The following is an 18,611-nucleotide window of genomic DNA, read 5'->3' on the forward strand; positions in this document are numbered from 1 at the left end:
ACTTTGCCTCGGATAATTATGTCAGATGGAAATTCAGAACGAAAGAATTTTAGCAATTTAAAAGAGAGATTGTAATCTTTCCTTGCTTTCAAATCATTCCAGGGTGCAACCCGACTATTTGCAAATATTCAATGAGGTTGTGTCATGTTCAACCAGAAAGAAAGACGGTTAATTGTGCTTTGTAAACCTAGTGGTGACATCAATTCATCAATATGTACCGCAAAAGAAAGTAGTGATAACCTAGACAAATGTCAGCAGTATCAATTTTTTTTTCATCAACGTATATATACCCTTTTGGTTTCAAAAATGAATGTGCAAAAACATAAATGGCAATTGAATTATCGGCACACTGTATGGTATGTTTTTTGATCAGCCGAAATTAGAATCTCATCCATTCCCACACTCATTGTGAGTGCACGTACATCTGCAGTATCACTGAAATGTAGAAAAAAGCATTCATGAGAGAATCAGCTGAAGGGGATGAAAGTTTAATCCCTGTTTCCGCTGTAAAAATTTCCTATTCTCGATCCTTCTGCAGAAACTAAGCTTTTTTTTTTTCACTCACAAGTCAAGAGAAAAGAAAATTTACTGGGAATTAAATACTTTCTCCAGAAAGTTGCAAAGGAAGAGGGCATAAGGTTGCAGACAAAGATTGAGGACAAAATCCTTGATCTGAAACAAGTGAAAGTGTCTGAAATGCATCACTTCACAGCAAGATAAACAGTCTATTTACTATTATTATAAGTTGATTTGCATACTCAAACCATTCTAAGTGCAAAAGCTTGTTGTTGTCAGTGTTTGGAAAAATTGCTACACTGTTCAATTTAAGGCAAAATTGCTACACAGTGTCCAATTTTAGGCAAATGAGTATTCTCCATTAATAATTACTCATTACAAGTTGATTTGCATACTCAAACAGTGCTAATCGGTAGACTTTCCATAATTGAATGCATTTATTCATGGCATCAGGATATTGAGCAAAAGAGGAACATTGCATGTGCCTAATAATGGTACTCAAAACTCGCTAAAAGGGCCAGAAATTTTGCATTTAGGTTCTGTAGAGGCCCTGCTGTTGCATAGATGGTGAAAGATATGACACAGTGTTATATTTGCCCAAGATCCACTGTCCCAGCTCATATGCTTCAACATTCACTGAGCTGGAGATTCAGACAGAAAATCGATCCATCTACTAGAACAAGCTCATAACAAGTAATTGCTTACTTGTGTTCAACAAAATGTGATACAATCTCAATAAAAACCAGTCTCTGCGCACAATGCCCAAGATGCAGACAATATTGTTTGTCGTTCATCATACCACGCCACCTAATAAGAAGATAATATTGTCAGGAGTTCCACTCAGCCTGTGTTTAGTTTTTGACCAAACACAGTATTATCGGACGATTAGCCATGTGTCATCAACTGCTGGCGATACATTTCTCACAGACTCGTCTATGAATTACATTCCAGTGGCTCCGCTGTGTTACGTTTATCATGATGCCGTCAAGCTGTACCTCGTCTTCCGGGAAATGTACATGCGCTATTTCTTTAGGCTGCACAATATATCTTCACATCCACAGGTAATGGTGCATCCTCCTTTTTCATTTCATATTTTAGCTCAACTTTTTTTTCAAAGTGCATTGCGACAAGAAGATAATGTACATGTAACAAATGTGCTGCAGGTTTGAAAGACAAAAAAAACATCAAGAAGAAACTAGAGGGGAAAAGCAGATGATAATTTATTAAAGGGATGATACCTTTAGGTGTAATTTTTGATGGCAATTTTCATAATTCTGTTCCAGAAAAGTACTTTTTCTGTGTCTTTTAATGAAAGTATTCTAAAAACATAAAAGTATCATGGAAAACAAAGAAATGCCCCTGCAATCGTAACTTAATGTGTACAATTTGCATTTTTATCCTAGGTAACAAACAAATTCTGGCCCCGACTAAAATTCATGACAGTTGACAACGATAATATTTGACAGTATGTACATGCATTTACAAGTTCAACAATTGGCATTTTGTCATGATTTTGGGAGCAGCAGGAGAGGAACGTGTATTTAACAGACAGGAAAAAAATTCAAAAATACAATAGTTACAGGAAATATGGCTTTGAACCTTTTTTTCAAAAGAAGGAAAATAAGATATCTATTTCCAGGGCATCATTTTGACATCTTTTCATTTGTGAGGTGACAGTGTCGCTAAGAGCCAATAAATTTTCTGAAATTGATGGCAAGGATGTCGTTACGGTGACGTCTTCCCAGATAGTCATTTTTCTCAGCAGCGTACTGGTAGTTAATCATGACCTTATTTTCCAGTCCTTGTAATGACTTTCATTATCATATGGCACAACCTCTAAACGGGATGACACATGCAGACTAGCTTCGAGCAATTTTTTTTTCCTTTACTCAGAAGTGTCTCTGCAGTAAAATTAGGACAAACACTGGCATATTGCTACACTCAACGAAGCAAAGTCTTCCTAAAACTATATGTGCAAGTCATTAGGCCTTAGAGAAAAAAAAAAGATACGTATTGTGTTACAAATTTTTCTTGGCGAGACAACAGAAGAGCTGAATGAAATGTTTGAATGTTTAATTTGTTAACTGTACGGTATATCCTTCCTTCATGAATCAGTGAATGTCACAACAATTTTATCGCAAATTTATCTCTAAGTCCCTCTGAGTGATATCAAGGAACGGAAACACACTGATGTGCTCACTAAATATTGAAAACCCAATGCAGCTTTCACAAAGTAGAATTTTATTAAAAATCTACCTGTAGTAATTGTGATAGATTTTTATAAATTTCAAATTCAGTAAATCAAATAGGTTAAACCCAGAATTCAAATGGGCAACGGTACAAACAAAACCATGTGTACAAACGCGCATAGAAATATGCATATTTCCATATGCATTCGTACACATGGGTTGGTTTTGTACCACCATAATGTGATATTCTCAGGCATAATAAGTCTACAGAACACTGCCATGTCCCTTGTATTCCAGAGTTGAACCATCAGGGGTGACAAAATTCAAGGAACAGTGTTTTGAACTATTGAAATTAGAAATGTTTATCCTCAGGATTCATTACATCATTTTGTCTGGCGTTTGGGTGAGAATCGCTAGGAAAAATTTTTCCTAACTTACTTACCGACAGAGTGATTCCAAAAACTTGATTACTAACTGTTTTTGAAGGGCCAGTAGCTGTAACTTTAATTAATTATTTTCAGTATTTTTTTTTCTCTCTCGCTGGTTACCACAATCTGTTGTTCTACTCCCCAAAGCATATTGAGATACATAGTATCCAGCTTGCATGTGTGTAAACTGCATCGTGATTGTTGACAAGGGAATTCTGGTCCAGGCCAGAATTCAAATGTAAACAATGACAGTGCATTATTGTACAGATGCTGTGTTGACTATAACTAAATAATCAATGTTTCAACATGTTTTTGGGAGTAGAACAAGAACTTGTAACTGATATACAAAACAGAAATATTGAAAAAAAAAAATCATCAAAAATTACAGCTGCTGGCCTTGTAATAATTTCTCAAGATCTAACCTGCAGAAGGTTATTAATCTTTCAACACACTTTGCAAAGTTTACAGTTTGCTTTTTGCTCATTTGTAAGTTTTCCATTCTCTAAGGGCATCGTATCGCTGTGTATACTGTTTGAGTCGCTGCTACAGACACATCAACCACAGCTGTTCTATCACTTGAGGGAAGTTGGAGTTCAACCGTGAGTAATTTTACATCCAGATTGAAATCTGTTTTACTTTTTGCTGAACACCCACGTCAATCTGTGTTGCACTGTATTTAGAGGGCCAGTGGATTTAACTTTTGATTATTTTTTTTCACCATTTTTGTTTTGAATGTCAACTACAGTTCCTTGTTCTACTCTCCAAAGCATGTTGAGATACACATTGTTGCACTTGTGTTTTAAAACTGCATTGTTATCGTTGGCCAGAATTCTGGTCCGGACTAGAATTCAAACATAAATAATAACAGTTCATTACACACAGCACAGATGCTGCATTGACAAGCTAAATAGGAGGTGTTTGGACATGCTTTTGGGAGTAGAACAAGAAACTATAGTTGACATTAAAAACAAAAATAGTGAAAAATGGATCCAAAGTTCCAGCTTGTCCTTAAGGTAGAACGCCCCTCAGGGACAGATATTCAAACTCTCAAACTTTTACAATTCTTTTCTGATCTACCACTTGTGGGGGTTCATTTTAAAGCTCTTGGTAAAAGAAAACTTTTTATTAGCTTAGCTTTTCAAAATCCTAAAATTTTATTTTTCTGCATAGAGTTAACACAGAGATGGATGATTTTGATTAAGAGAATGGTTGAAAGATTCCTTAAGGAAAGTTTGAGCAAAATTTTAAGACTTTCACTTTTGAGGTGCGAACTGCCTTGGTGAGAACTGGCCTGAAGGACAGATATGCGTACTGCCAAATTTCTATTATACTTTTTTGGTCAACCACTTTTTGGGGCTCATTTTATAGCTCATAAAGTAACTAAGTATTCAGCAGCCTTTTTTTGTGAAAATCTAAATTGTAATTTCTCCCCCATAGAGTTTATACAGGAATGGTGGTCATTTTGAATCATAGTTTCAATACCAGTGAATTTTCTATATTACCAAAATTTGTCCAGTGCCCTCTGATTTTCATTTTTGATTTTGAAAGAGAATGGTTTAAAGTTTCACGGAAGAAAGTTTGAGAAAAAGTCTTCTTAATTTTTTTATTTCGAGGGGCGTACTACCTTAATAGTTGAAAATACTCTCTGAGCCCTAGCCTGGTATACTCTTGAGATTTAAACCTGTTTACTCTCATTAATATCTTGATACCTTAGGGCTAATGTGTGGCAATTTACAGGAGAAGCCGATTTTCAATATGCAGAAGATTATCTTTTTCACTTCATTACTTCCAATACCCTTGTCAAACTTCATACCTGGATTAAAGCTCATCAACCTGGTTCACGACATCGAGGAGCCATGCATTACAATACTGTTTTTAATACTTTCATTTTCCCTTCAGTGTCCAATTTAATTTGCAACTCTTTTTGTCAACCTTCAAGTCCGAAAAAGTTAGCTCGGTGTCTTGCCTATCACCTTAAAAACATGTATCTACATCATTTTTTCTTTACATTAATCAACTATATACTTGTTATTGACCAAAACTGAGTAAACAAAAATGTGATTATTGTGTAAGCTTCAGTGCACACATAATAATTATCACTTTTTTGTTTACTCAGTTTTGGTCAATAACAAGTATATATTTTTTTTAGATCTATATTGATAAAATGAAATGTTGCAAAGTTTTTGATCGGTTTCAGTGTACATGTATTCTTCAGCAAGTATGATTTCATTCTATAAGGCAATTACATACATGCATCAAAATTACAAGACTTAAAATTTTGCTCAAACTTTCCGGAAGGAATCTTTATAATATTCCCTTTCGAAATCAGGAATCATCACAAAATTTGGTACTTGAGACTGAAGCAAATAATCCAATATTTACTAAGACTTGAAATTCAAATTGGCCGCAGCCCCTGTGTTCACTCCATGTTGAAAACTTAATTTCGATTTTCACCAAAAGAAGCGGGAAAAACTTTTACCGGTATTACTTCATGAGCTTCAAAATGAGCCCAATAAGTGGTAGACCAAAAGGTTTTGAAAAGTTTGAGAATGAATATCTGTTCCTGAGGAACATTCTAGCTTACTGACTACTGTATGTAACCCTGTCTTTCTGCGCAAAGGCACTGATCAAGTTGCAACTGCAAGACAAAATTGAGGATCCGCCAAGTCTTAGATAATACCTCAATTTTTTCTTAGATTTTTCTTATAATTTACAGTGTGCCTTCCAGCAGTACTTGTATGTGCTTCATAGAAAACAGGAAAAAGCTGGAAAAAAGACAGATAGCCACACAGAGGATTCATTCAGATTTTCCGACAGACTTTACAAATATCGATACATATACATTACCTGCCTCAAGTGGCATCACTGTTCAAGGGTTTCTACTACAGAAGTTACAAACACCAGCTGTTACAGCGATGGCAATATCTGATAGCAAAGGCTTGTAATAGCCCTACTTCAAAACAGGTTATCTCTGTCTTGTGCACATTGATGATGACATTTTTTTTGCTGGCTCCCATCACAATCTTTTTTTTTTATCTGTCTGTCTGTCTGTCTCAGTTTGAAGATAGCATTCAAGTGGTTGATGAGGGCTTTTTCTGGCTTCCTGGCTAGCGATCAGCTCTTGCTGTTGTGGGACAGAATATTGGCGTACAACTCGCTGGAGATACTAGCAGGTCAGTGTCTGTGTGTCTTCAAGTATGTTTGTTTTTCTTTTCTTTTCTCATTTAGCTAATTATCGATCATTTGTACTTTCTTTTACCGATTTTTGTCTGTTTCAAAAACTACTTTCTGTCTCAGATTTCAGATTAACCATTTACTAAGCACCTTAAAACAAAGACCAGTTAAATTGATAGATAGAAATCAAATATTAAACAGGTTTTAATCCAAGAAAGTTGACATTAGCCACAGGGGAACATTATCACTTTCATCATTCATTCCTCTGTGAACACATTTAAAGTTACAGTACATTTTTATCTCTTTTATGCTTTCCAATTTGTATCCATAATTTGTATCTTTTATCTCTGACGAAATGCTGGTTGTTTTTATCTTGATATCCCACTTTTGTGCCAAAGGAATTTTATCTCATCGTACATTGTCAGGTCATGGGTTTCCATGGTGATTGTTCAAAAAATGAATTTACCAATCTGTTGAACTGTCTCAGGGTGTATTTATTGATTACATGTCGGTGAGTATGGTCGGGGTGAAGTCTCAAACTCTGAACTTTGACCCCAATTTGAACCAAAGACTAAAAATATCCTTTCAGAAACTTTGACAGCCCTAGATTTTTGCGTGGTATCATGTACTGCTATTCACAAGGGGAAGTAAACATTACGCTTGCCTTGCAGTGATGGTTGTCACTTATTGGGTAAACTGTCTAACAAAAAAGTCTCACCGTTGATAGGCACATATCATTGACCAAGCCAGATCAAAGACAGCCACTGGCTACTGTGAGCTTTCAACAGCTCTCTCTCTCTCAATGTCGTTTTGAAATTGCAAAACCTTGTATACTCTTCCCCATTGTCTTGCCAGTTTCTCAGGTTCGCTTTGGCTAAAGGCTTGCAGGTAACTTTCAGTCGATAATCTTATTTTGATATTTTATGCTGTGTGAAACTTTCAAAAAATCTGTTCTGTATTTGTAATGATGTTTTGATGCAAATTTTCACCTGACATTTAATGTGGGGCTAATTCCTAATGAGGTCACAGTTGTATCATTAAAGGGCTAGTACTTTTAACTTTTGGTGATTCATTTTCACTGTTTTTGTTTTCTAATGTCAACTACTGCAGTTTCTTGTGGTACTCTGCATAGCATATTGAAATATACAGTATACAGCTTCTCAGCTCAGCCTGTACATGTGTGGACTGTAATTTGTATTGTGTTCAAGCAAATCCTGGTCCGGATTCAACCACAAACAGTAACAGAGTATTTTAAACATATAGACATTGTGTTGACTATCTTAATAGTGGGTGTTAGTTTCAACATGCTTTGGGAAGTCCAACAAGGACTTGCAATTGACATACAAAATGAACAGTGAAAAAAATTATCAAAAGTTTAAATATGTGAAATGAACTTTTCATGGGAAGTTTGAGACCAGGATTTTGAAAATTATCACAAAGCACAAGAGACCTAGTAGAATGTCATGAAATCCCTTGAAGTAGTAGCACATTAACTTGGCTATAACCCTTTGACCACCATGGTTCAGTCCAATCCCATTGTTTTCTCTGGCAAAGTTGGACCTCTTCACAGGGAAATGGGGGTTAAAAGTTTTAGGACACACTGAGGTCAAGATCTGGTTTGGAAATGATATCTCGCACATATTATATCATAAGTTTTTGAAGTACATGTAACTAGTCAGTAAGCATTTAGAGTTATATGCTCATTACTTACATGTATGTTTCCATCATTAGTCTGAGAAAAATTTGTAAAATATGAGAATATGGCATCCACCGGTTTCTCATCAAATTGTTATCTTAGCATCTTGGCCACTTCACTGGTTGTACTTACATGCAAAATCACAAGCTGTCTGATCAGAGTTGTGGTTGTGTACTAATATCCTCTATGAGCCCATCAAGATATAAACCAGTAAACCAGTGCCTGTTTCTCAGCAATTACATCTTCTAGTTCTTAATGCTCAGGTTTCCTCGTTTCATATATGTTTGTCTTATACCTACACATACAGTATCACTCTCACGGTCGACAACTCTCTGTCACAAGTTATGCAGTAAATGTGATGATACTGTGTTGGAAATGATCAACATTTTCATGCCAGAGTCAAGGAAAAACTGTTTATTTAATACGTTGACATTAAATTGAAAACCACTTTTGAGAATTTTTCACTTCGTCGCCTTCCCTTAACAAGCATAATCACTGGTTATCTGTGCATTCATTGTGCCCTTAACCCCGCCTTACATTTCACAAACTGAAACAGCAGTCCTGTGTGATAAAAGAAAGTTCCTCACAAGGTGATGTCTATCTTCCAAGCTTGGTGCCGTCAGCTGAGCCAGATCCCACGGATGTACAGGATATCTCCGGGCACTTTCTTTACTTTGCACACATGCAATACTGAAAACAAACTTTTCCGCCGGCTACAACCCACGGTGTTTCATAGCGCAATATCATCATATTTTGTAAGGAGACGTTTTCTTTGCGTTGAGAGCCAAATATGCCCATTTTTTCTTCTCCCACTCGCTATTAAACTTTTATGAGATAATGACTTCAAACTCATTTGATTGGAGGGAAAAGAAGCGGGGACATACACAGCTGCACGGTACTTGAAAATTGCCAAATCTATTAACGTGAAATATATACTTCTTGGTTTGTTTGTTTTTTCTCCCTGCCATGTCCATATTCAGCAAATATCAACAGGCTTCTTGCGCTGCATTTCTCTGAAATCATTTCCATTAGAAGGGACTGTAGCTGGTAGCTCTTGACATTTCTGTCCCGTGTTTCCTGCACTTTTTGAAATGCGGTTTCTTAATGTACTGCACTCATACCCTCCAAGCATTTACCGTTGAGCTGGTCGGCTATGCCTCTGACACCCCATCAGCTTTGTGTGATGCAGGGTTGAAAATCTGTTAAAGGAAAAGTCACTGTTTTCTTCTTAAGTCACTTAAAAGATTCTAAATTTTTGTGCGTGAGCCATCACTGAATCACTTGGTTCTCTGCCTGGACAGAAGTTGGATCTGTACATTGCATCTCACCTGTAATGTATCTTTTCACCATCATGGATTGGCCCAGAACCATTCTCATAAATCTTCTTGATTTATGGATATCTTATGTCACTATAACAAACTTGAATAACTAACTAACTATAAACGATGATTGTTGGCCTGGTTACCAGGGAATTGAAGGGGGAATAAACAGGCTAATACAACATCATATGGCAATGAACTGCACTAGATAATAAAAACATTCATTTTCCTTGAACAAGAAGCCAAGATTTACGTACCATTCTGCATGGAACAAAGCCACAGAAATTTTACCCAGTGCCTTGTACAACATGCCTCTTTTTATGATACTTTCAAAAGTCACACTTTAGCTAATAGTACATGTATATCTATAGCAATCTACATTGCCCTTTTGACCTTGGTCATTCAGATAGCCATCAAATCAGAACCTTGCTTGTAAGTTAGATTGTCCCCAAGACAAAAAGACGGAAACTTTCTAATCTGTCAGTTCACTGTCAGTATTTCACTCTGAAACTTCCTGAGATCAGCGAGAGCAAGTAAAATCAAAGCAAAGTTAGTCACAGATACAGTGAGATCTCTCTGTGTGCCTTTGGCAGTGTGCACACTCTCTGCGTCAAGAATGGCAGACTAAAACAGTATAAGAAAAAGATAGCTTTGATTTTTGATCTTTATCTATGGGTTATATTGTTCGGTAAATCTTAATGTGGAAATTTAGATCCCCCAAATGTGATATTGGCCATAGTTTTTCTCAACTTTCATTGCATGACGTCATCACAACAAGTTTGTCAATAGGACAAGAAGCATAAGCATCTGTCATTGTAGTTGTTGAAAGGTTTGGCTTTTTTTAGGATTTGATCACCTTGACCCTAAAGGTCATTGTTACATTTCAAGCATTGCACGCCAATTTGATTTTAGGTTTGATACCTTGATACAAAGCTATGATTGCAGAGCATTTGAAAGACAGAAAATAAACGAAGAAATTTTTTGGCAGTATTTTCCACAAACTTTATTTCTTCCATCTTACCATGCCCAATTTTAAAACACACCAAAATTCAGACCACACAAACTAAAACCCAAACCTCTGTAATTGTGGTTCAATGTCAGGTCTGCTTGAACTCGCTCTAGCCAAGGGCAGGCAATGTTCCAATTGCAAAACTCATTCATCTTTGCCAGATTATAAACCAAGGGTGGAAATGTTTTTTACCTAGGTAGGAAATTCGTATTATAGGTCTCTGGATACTGGAAGTATAATACTGCTAAGAAAAAGATATCAGCAGTGATCACATATGTTAGATTTTACAGTTTGTTTTCTTGGAAGCAGGGATGTAAGCAGCACTCTTGTGAATTTTTTTCTGTGAATAAACTAGAATGTAGGACATTCTGCATAGCGTTATTGTTCAGAGACTGCACAGGAGGCAGGCTTAAATGTCACTTCTAATGATAGTTATCATCAAATTACTAGTACTTTCAGATTAGGCTTTTGAGCCGATGCAACTCAGAAAGCACAGTCTAATCAAAAATTAGATTCTAATTTCTTTCCTCAATGACGGTAATTTCAAGCTGTCCGTATCAGTTTAGGGTTTACACGACAATGATGGCGGTGCGTGCAAAGAGCTTGTTGTTGATTTCATCTTAAGATTTTTACACTGGTGTCCACTTTCAAGATATATTTTTTTTGTATTTTTCCTTTGCCCAAAATAATCAACAAACAAAATGTGACTAGATTTTATTTTCCCTGTATTGCTTTGTTAAGAAATAGCAAATTAGCATGCTGGAAACAAAACTACAAAGTTGCCCCAGTAATACTCAAAATGTCAGTCTTGCATTATTCAACTGAGTTGCAGATATGCTTATGAGATCATGTCAGATTTACAAGGTCTGCTCTTATCTTATAACGAGCCTTGGAGAACAAATTGCATAATAAAATTACAGTTATGGTATTGCCCTGGTCAGTTTCGTTTTCTAATGTATGCAAATATTTTTTGAGAAGTACTACAATTGAACATTGATAGAATTTAAAAAGGGAATGAAATGGATTAACGAGGTAGTTAATAAAATAAAGTACTATGAAAAATAAAAAAGCAACTTTTATTTTGCATTTCTTTTGTTTTTACCAAACAGAGGGACATGCACTGCATTCTTTTCATTGCTGAAATTTACTCAGGTTTTGTTACTTTGATTACCTTGAAAACATCAGAGTCTCTTGCTTCTTTGCATAAGTATAAATCAGTTCAGTCTCATCATTATTTTATTGCAATGTATAATCAACCATCAAAATGCACTGGAGTATGTCACTGGATTAAACCTTATACATCATTTTAAGCTTCTTGTACAGTCTAGCAGTATTAATTACCGTTACCGTGTAAATCAAAAGTTTTGTATTGAACGCATTTCGTCGTTACACACTGCCTCTCCCTGTCCATGTTGTCTCCAAAACATCAAGCTCTGCTCTACCGGTATGTGTCATGCATTTGGAAGCCTGGGAAGCCTTTCAAGTTGTCATGTCAAGAATCATGAGGCATCATTGCAGATGTCGCCGTCAACTCTCAGTTGACCTACATGTGGTAGAAAACAATATCACTGGTTCTGTATGCACCATGTACATGATAACACCCTGCTCTCTGGGCACAATTATCATCTCACTCATTTACACATTTACTATGATAATGTATTGCTGACTCAGGACAATTAGCAAATACAATTCACCTGTATTCCCACACACAGTAATGGAAACTGATCGATTGAGTCAAAAAAAGCGGTCCAATCTGATGTGTTTGGTAAAATTACTCTGCATATGAGAATGATTTCAAATAAAACATGCATTTTAGCTGACATTGAAAAAGCAGTTTGAAAAATTGTGTATGGTTTAAGGTATGTTTTTAGTTTAATTTATTTTGTATTTGAATAAAGACTTTAAATGTTTAAGAATAATATGTACCAGTGCATTTTTGAAAAATAAAAGGTCACAGAATACAACTTTTATTGCCGTCGTATCATGAATGTGTCTTCACTAATTTCTCACATTTAATGTTCATGATTCCACCCAATGGACACTGTGATAAAGCATCTAATATGTACCGTAACTCTGAGATGCAGTGTTGAGATTGGGCATCAGCATCTTGCAGATTTACCTTGGAATTTTGTTCATACCTATGACATGGTTCAAATACAAAGAAGGTCTACTTTTCCCATAGCTGGTCCATCCATGTTCAGTAAATTGTATCCTCAAGCCAATACTCTAGAAGATGTCATCCCATCCTTCACTACATGATTTATTTTTTTTTAAATGAAATTGATCTTTTCCTTTCTTTCTCTCCCTCTTTCTCTCTTGTAGTCATGGCAATGGCAATATTTGCATTTCGCCGAGCCAACCTGATGCAAGTGACCTCGCTACAGGGGGCTGATGCGGTCCTATTTGATCTAACCAGTCTGAAAATTGTTCCCATCCTCCAAGTTGCGCTCTTCTCTTCACAGCGATGAATCAACATCTTCACTGAAAGGACGCTATGGCATTGGGACTGCAAAACTGAATACTGATGGCAACAGTGGCCTAGCTGAATTGCGCCCTCTCCAGTTCATAAATGAAATTCTTGTGTATCTTTTATGTCAAATCTCTGTACAATATATCAATTTTCACGTTTTTTTATTATTTATAAAACACTTTAAGATCATGTTGTATCTTTATGTCCAATGTTGTATCAATATATTGATTTTTGTATTTTTTAATTTACTATGCACCAATACAATGAAATGCTGGGCATTTCAGTTTTGCGTTTATCTTTTTCAATGATAATCATCTTATTTTGTAATTTTTTATGTTTTTTGAGTGACATCAAGTGTAAATACATGTATGCAAAGAGGTCTGCTTCTGGAGTCCATGGTTTAAAGTAGGACATGCCTCAACATTGAAAGACTGAAACTTTTGCTGAAACACTCTGGAAGGGAAGTATAAACCTTTCCTTTTTGAAATTAAGAACAAAAATCAGGGTTCACCGAACAAAATCTTGTTCTAGAAAAGCAAATTACTCAATATTTATCAACACGTCAAATTCAAAATGGCGGCCACCCCTGTATGAACTCTGAGGAATAATTACATTTTCAAATTTTTTTAAAAATAGGCTGGTGACAACTATGTGTACTCCACTACCTTCAAAATGAGCACCCACAAGTGGCAGACCAAACAAATATTATGAAAGCTTGAAAGTCAGAATATCTATCCCCCGGGGCGCATTCTACCTCAATGTGCTGTCTGCTACAAAGAGAATTCCAATGCCTGATATTTGTAATTCATTGCTACACAGACTACTGGACGGTCTGGGAAAAATTATCAATGATGTGGTTGTTATTATAATAAAAGTAAAATTCAGGATTAGAAATTGCATATCCAATGCAAAACACTGCCCCCATCCTAAAGTTCTAGACAGGAAAAGGGTGTCACTGAGAACATTTAATCCCTAGTGAGTGTGTTTTTCAGTGTTCTTGTTTATTTCTCTTTGTTTTCAAACAAGACCGGTGCCATACAGCACATGTACATGAAGTAGGTAGTATATTTCAGTGGTATATAGTGTCACATGTATGAAATTGTCGGGATACTGAACAAAGACATACAGAATTATGAACAAGCAAAGTTGATTTTAAAAAGTCATTTATTTTAACTGTGTTTTTTGTGTTGATTTCTCAGGAATTGCCACCTTCTATGTCAGTTTCACTTTGTATGTTTCTGTAATTTACAAAGCAAATATGCAAAGCTATTTCTCTTCAATTGAAAGTGAATTCTGAAGACAGTAACAGTCAGAGATTCCAAGAATAAATTTTTCAAAAGAAAAACAGAAACATGAAATAATTCTTCCTGTAGTGCATCAAATATCATAAAACAAAAATGTAATTACATTTGTTAATAACAGAATGTCCATTTCATGTAAATTTCCTTCTCATTAATTGACTTTGTAGATATGGACAGGCTTTGACAAGTATACTTTTTGTCGGTGTGGTTGAAAATGACAAAGTGTGTAAATAATTATATTTCTGTGTTGTATTTCACTGATATCTGCTACTTATTTGTGCAATGAAAGAGCTTTCAATTTAATTAGTTTTTAATCAGCAATAAACATTAATTATGTTTATTACTCAATTTGACTTTGTTGAAATTAACAAACACCGGGAAATAGTGTTTGAACAAAAAGACTTTCATTCTTTATTTGGTGATGCTTGTATTGCACAGAAAATCAACTGCACTTTACCTTCTGTAAATTTGTTTGGAAAAAGTTTCTTTTGAATAAACTTACATTCCGAGAAAGACAATTGACTGTTTGTGACTGTTATGGCTGTTGGGTATGCCAACCATGTGAAAAACGGTTTAAGCCGCATCTTTTTGTCTCAAATCAAAAGCAAGTCAGGTCAAAATGTTTACCACAGTGTGACTTCAACGTTGGCAATGAATGCTCAACTCAAGAGTTTAACAACTGAGTAATTTTTGACTAGTAGGTCATACGTGGCCATTATCGGAAACAGTCACAGAATCCGTCACCAGAGATTGAAATAGTTACATTTTCAAAGAAAGCATTGCTTAATTAAGGGAATCAACATCCGAAGAGTTGGTATTTCTTTTCGTAAGCAAAAATATTAAATGATACAGCCAATGGGTCCAAAAGTTCTGTAATGTTGAAATGGTTGTGTGATATGTCGAACTGTCTTTAAGGTAGTATGCACCTCAAAAGTGAAAGACTTAAACTTTCGTTCAAACTTTTCTCAAGGAATCCTTAACCATAGTCTTTCAAAATCAAAGCTGAAAATTGGGAGTCAACATGCAAATTTTTACACTAGAGAAACAAATTACTCAAGATTTACTGATATTTGAAATTCAAGATGGCCGCCATCCCTGTGTTAACTCTATGGAGAAAAATAAAATTTACGATTTTGTAAGACAGTCAAAATTTTTCATACATAGAGAGCTTGAAAATGAGCACTCACAAGTGGTAGATCAGAAAAGAAATTATAAAAGTTTGAGAGTCTGAATATCTGTCCCCAAGGCGCATTCTACCTTAAGCTTGCAGACCTTTCACAATTCAAAGTTCAAGTCGTGTGTGCCCCTTTTGAATAGTTAATGATAAAGGAGTTGTTCTCTCACATTGGTTAAATTGGATTAAATGGATATAGTGAGGTGGGGAAGAAAGATCAGAACTTCTGAAACATATTCAGTAAAGAACGTCCCATGTTTTATTGTAATTTCTTATTAAAAATAGGAAAACAAAATTGATGAATTTTATACCACAGGTTATTACAGCCACAGGTTAAAGAGAAGAGCATAATCCATAATTCCATTTCAGGACTATTGATAATACTGGGTTCAAAGGTGAAAGCCATAATGCTTCATTGGTTAATTCTTTAGAAATCACTCATGATATGAAAATGAATTTTCCCCTAAAGCCTTTCAATCTGTTAATTAGAGCATTGATACGCATGTGATGTGATATATTGATACTCAAGAAATTTTTTCTTGAATCTAATGAATGAATATGACCTGAAAATCACTCATTGCGAAACAGATCGACACAAAGTCCACCAGAGCCTGAGCAATCCGTCCAAATTACATTTCCCCTTTTGGTGATGCAGCTAATCTGCATTCTCCATGGAATGTGTGTATTTGCAGGGACGATTTTAGTCTCAGAGTACATGTGTCTGACATGTATCAGTCAGTATGACGGGGATCAGACAAAATTTGCAACAAAATGACTTCTCATGGGGTATTTCATGTATTATTTGTCAAATTCTTCATGTTAGAAATAAAAAAATGACACCCAAAAAAGTGATTACAATACCATTAAAGCCAAACCGCAAAACTGTAAAGGAAATTATTATTGTATAGTATTTATTGAATGAGATGTGAAAATTTCACACAATTTGATCCCAGCTGGAGTAGATGTGTTTGGAAAATGGGTAAATAAAGAGGTTACCACATGCACTGATGTGCATATTTTCACATATCTTTAACCCTTTGAGTGCCAAAGTCAATTTTTGTTGCCTTCTTGCCTTCATGAAATAAAACCGAAGTCAAATTCTTTTCAGAGTTTTTACAAAATTTTGATAAAAAACTTTAGCCAATGAAATGTGATATCCTTTTGGTCCAAAATAGGGAAAATAATTACAGAAAAATCCATAAAATTGGTGAAATATTGCACTAAAATTTTGATGGAAAAAAATTACAGCACTCAAAGGCTTAAACTTCTTGCTTACTAATATCACAACTGTTTGTCATTCAAAAAAGTCAATCCTACCGATCTAGTATAATGACCAAAGCCTAACACGGTACTGAAAATGGAATTCTTTTCTTAAAAAGTGAAATTGGGCAAAGAACACAGACAAAAGTACACATGACACTTACGGAATCTGAAGGATAGATAAACAAAGTGATTTATTCAAGAGATATAAAAGATAATACACAAATACCAAGCATCAGTAACTGGCAAGAGGATTAGATGTTAAAATATTCGGATGTCGAAAACTCTGCCCTCAAATTAATTCTCATACGTTTTACAACACTTTATACATACATAGAAAAAAAGCAAACATAAAGGGACGATGTTTCGTTTATGATTGTAAAGCCTACTCAAAAATTGCAGACGGTGCCGGAAATCCACTGTCAGTATGTCCTTACTGTCCGGTCACAAAAATACAAAGTAATTTACCCCGATTGCCGCACGAGGGCGGTATTAAAAACGTAAGCGCCACTGCAAAATGTACATTAGGTTTGACAGAGGGAGTTGGGTACAAGGAGACATTTTTATGCTTCGCTGCTTTCAAAGAAGTTACCAAGGGAAAAGTACAAAACGCGATTTCAACATTTAAGATTGTGTAATTTCTGTAACACTTTTACAGAAAGAGACCCAATTGTTTTGGTCACGACTGGGAGAAAGTAGATGGGCCCCTTCGTCTACTAATTTGCGAAAAGTGTATGGGACACGACAATATAAGCTTATTAGCCGATGCGGAGTGAAGTAAATTTTCAGAATCCAATTTTTGAAATGTCGCGATATACGGACTTTATCTCGACTAAAGAAATTTGAAAATGTACGAATTTTTGTCTCGCTTTCAAGTCTATAACATAATGTCAAAACATTGTACAATTATATTTTTTTTCCCAATAGCACAATTAACATATCGGTTTGTCATGTTGTTCCAACTTGGGCGATTTTGATCATTCGCCATGTTTAGATTGATCGCACATTTTGTATGACAAGGCAAAGATTTGTGCAAGGCAGATCTCTGGCGAACTAAAAAGCCTGTGATTTACAGCGGGTCTCAGCCCGACTGCAATCACATTCTTGTTTCACACAACATTGCACACGTGCACGATATGTTGAGTCAGTTGGCGGAACAAAGTCACGCAGCTCACTGTTATGGCTCTTTGGTATCGGCAGTCCACGACCTATTAAATCATATATCGGTTGACAAATAGCTGGGTTTAAATGCTTTATTCTGTGATTTCGTATGTCAAAAATGAATTGTCGCAGTTAGGTAAACGCGATCATGCGAATATCTAGACGGGATGTAGTTTACAGAAAAAAAAACAGTTGAAGTGTATTTGAAATTGGTCTCCTAGTGGTGTACAGGAGACCTCGCCGGAACTTTTTGTAATATTTCAAATGTTTAACAAGGTTGACGAGATCACGACGGGTCCACGGATACTTCTCATCACAATATAAGGTTAGTTAATAACCCCTGATCCGGCATTTTGAAGTCGAGCAATACCCTTCGGTTTGATTACGAGAGAAAGAGGATTGTTAAAATTGTTAATTACAAGAAGCCTCTCTTACTCCCTTCCGCATCAACCAACACCACATCAACTCTCTCTCTCTCTCTCTCTCTCTCTCTCTCTCTCTCTCTCTCTCTCTCTCTCTCTCTCTCTCTCTCTCTCTCTCTCTGAACCGTCTTTATAAAGGGTCACTAGCTGGCTGTAACTTTCGATGATTTTTGCATATTTTACCTTAACTCATCACATGTACATTCTTTATGCTCAGAGACAGCATGTTGAAACACATCATTTTAGCATTTAAACAGTGTCAATATATGTAAAATGCACTGTTTATCAATTATTTATATTTGTTTTCCATTTCCTTATCACGAAAAAATGATTTATTTCAAATCTTGAAATTAAACACGCCAGCTCATATACCAGTCATGCTCACAAGTTGTCACAGGCTCTGTGCATCCGTGATAACTGCGGTTCGCAGCTACTTATTCTTGTCCTCTGAGGGCGCACTAAATACATGCTTTTTGGAGTAGAAAGCATTCC

The 18,611-nt window shown here is 35.8% G+C and overlaps 1 protein-coding gene across 2 annotated transcripts in view; it reads left to right on the forward strand.

Moving 5' to 3' along the window:
* Positions 1-14,620, forward strand: part of LOC139130981 (TBC1 domain family member 19-like) — a 161,109-nt gene extending 146,489 nt beyond the window's left edge. For both annotated transcript variants that reach the window (XM_070696854.1, XM_070696855.1), the window contains exons 13-16: positions 1,468-1,577; positions 3,641-3,732; positions 6,191-6,306; positions 12,654-14,620. In XM_070696854.1, the coding sequence (XP_070552955.1) occupies positions 1,468-1,577; positions 3,641-3,732; positions 6,191-6,306; positions 12,654-12,799 (464 nt within the window). In that variant the 3' untranslated portion in view covers positions 12,800-14,620. The remainder of the gene's footprint in view (positions 1-1,467; positions 1,578-3,640; positions 3,733-6,190; positions 6,307-12,653) is intronic.
* Positions 14,621-18,611: the final 3,991 nt, after the last annotated feature.

This window comes from Ptychodera flava, chromosome 4 (assembly GCF_041260155.1).
Source record: "Ptychodera flava strain L36383 chromosome 4, AS_Pfla_20210202, whole genome shotgun sequence".
In the NCBI taxonomy this organism is placed as follows: domain Eukaryota; kingdom Metazoa; phylum Hemichordata; class Enteropneusta; family Ptychoderidae; genus Ptychodera; species Ptychodera flava.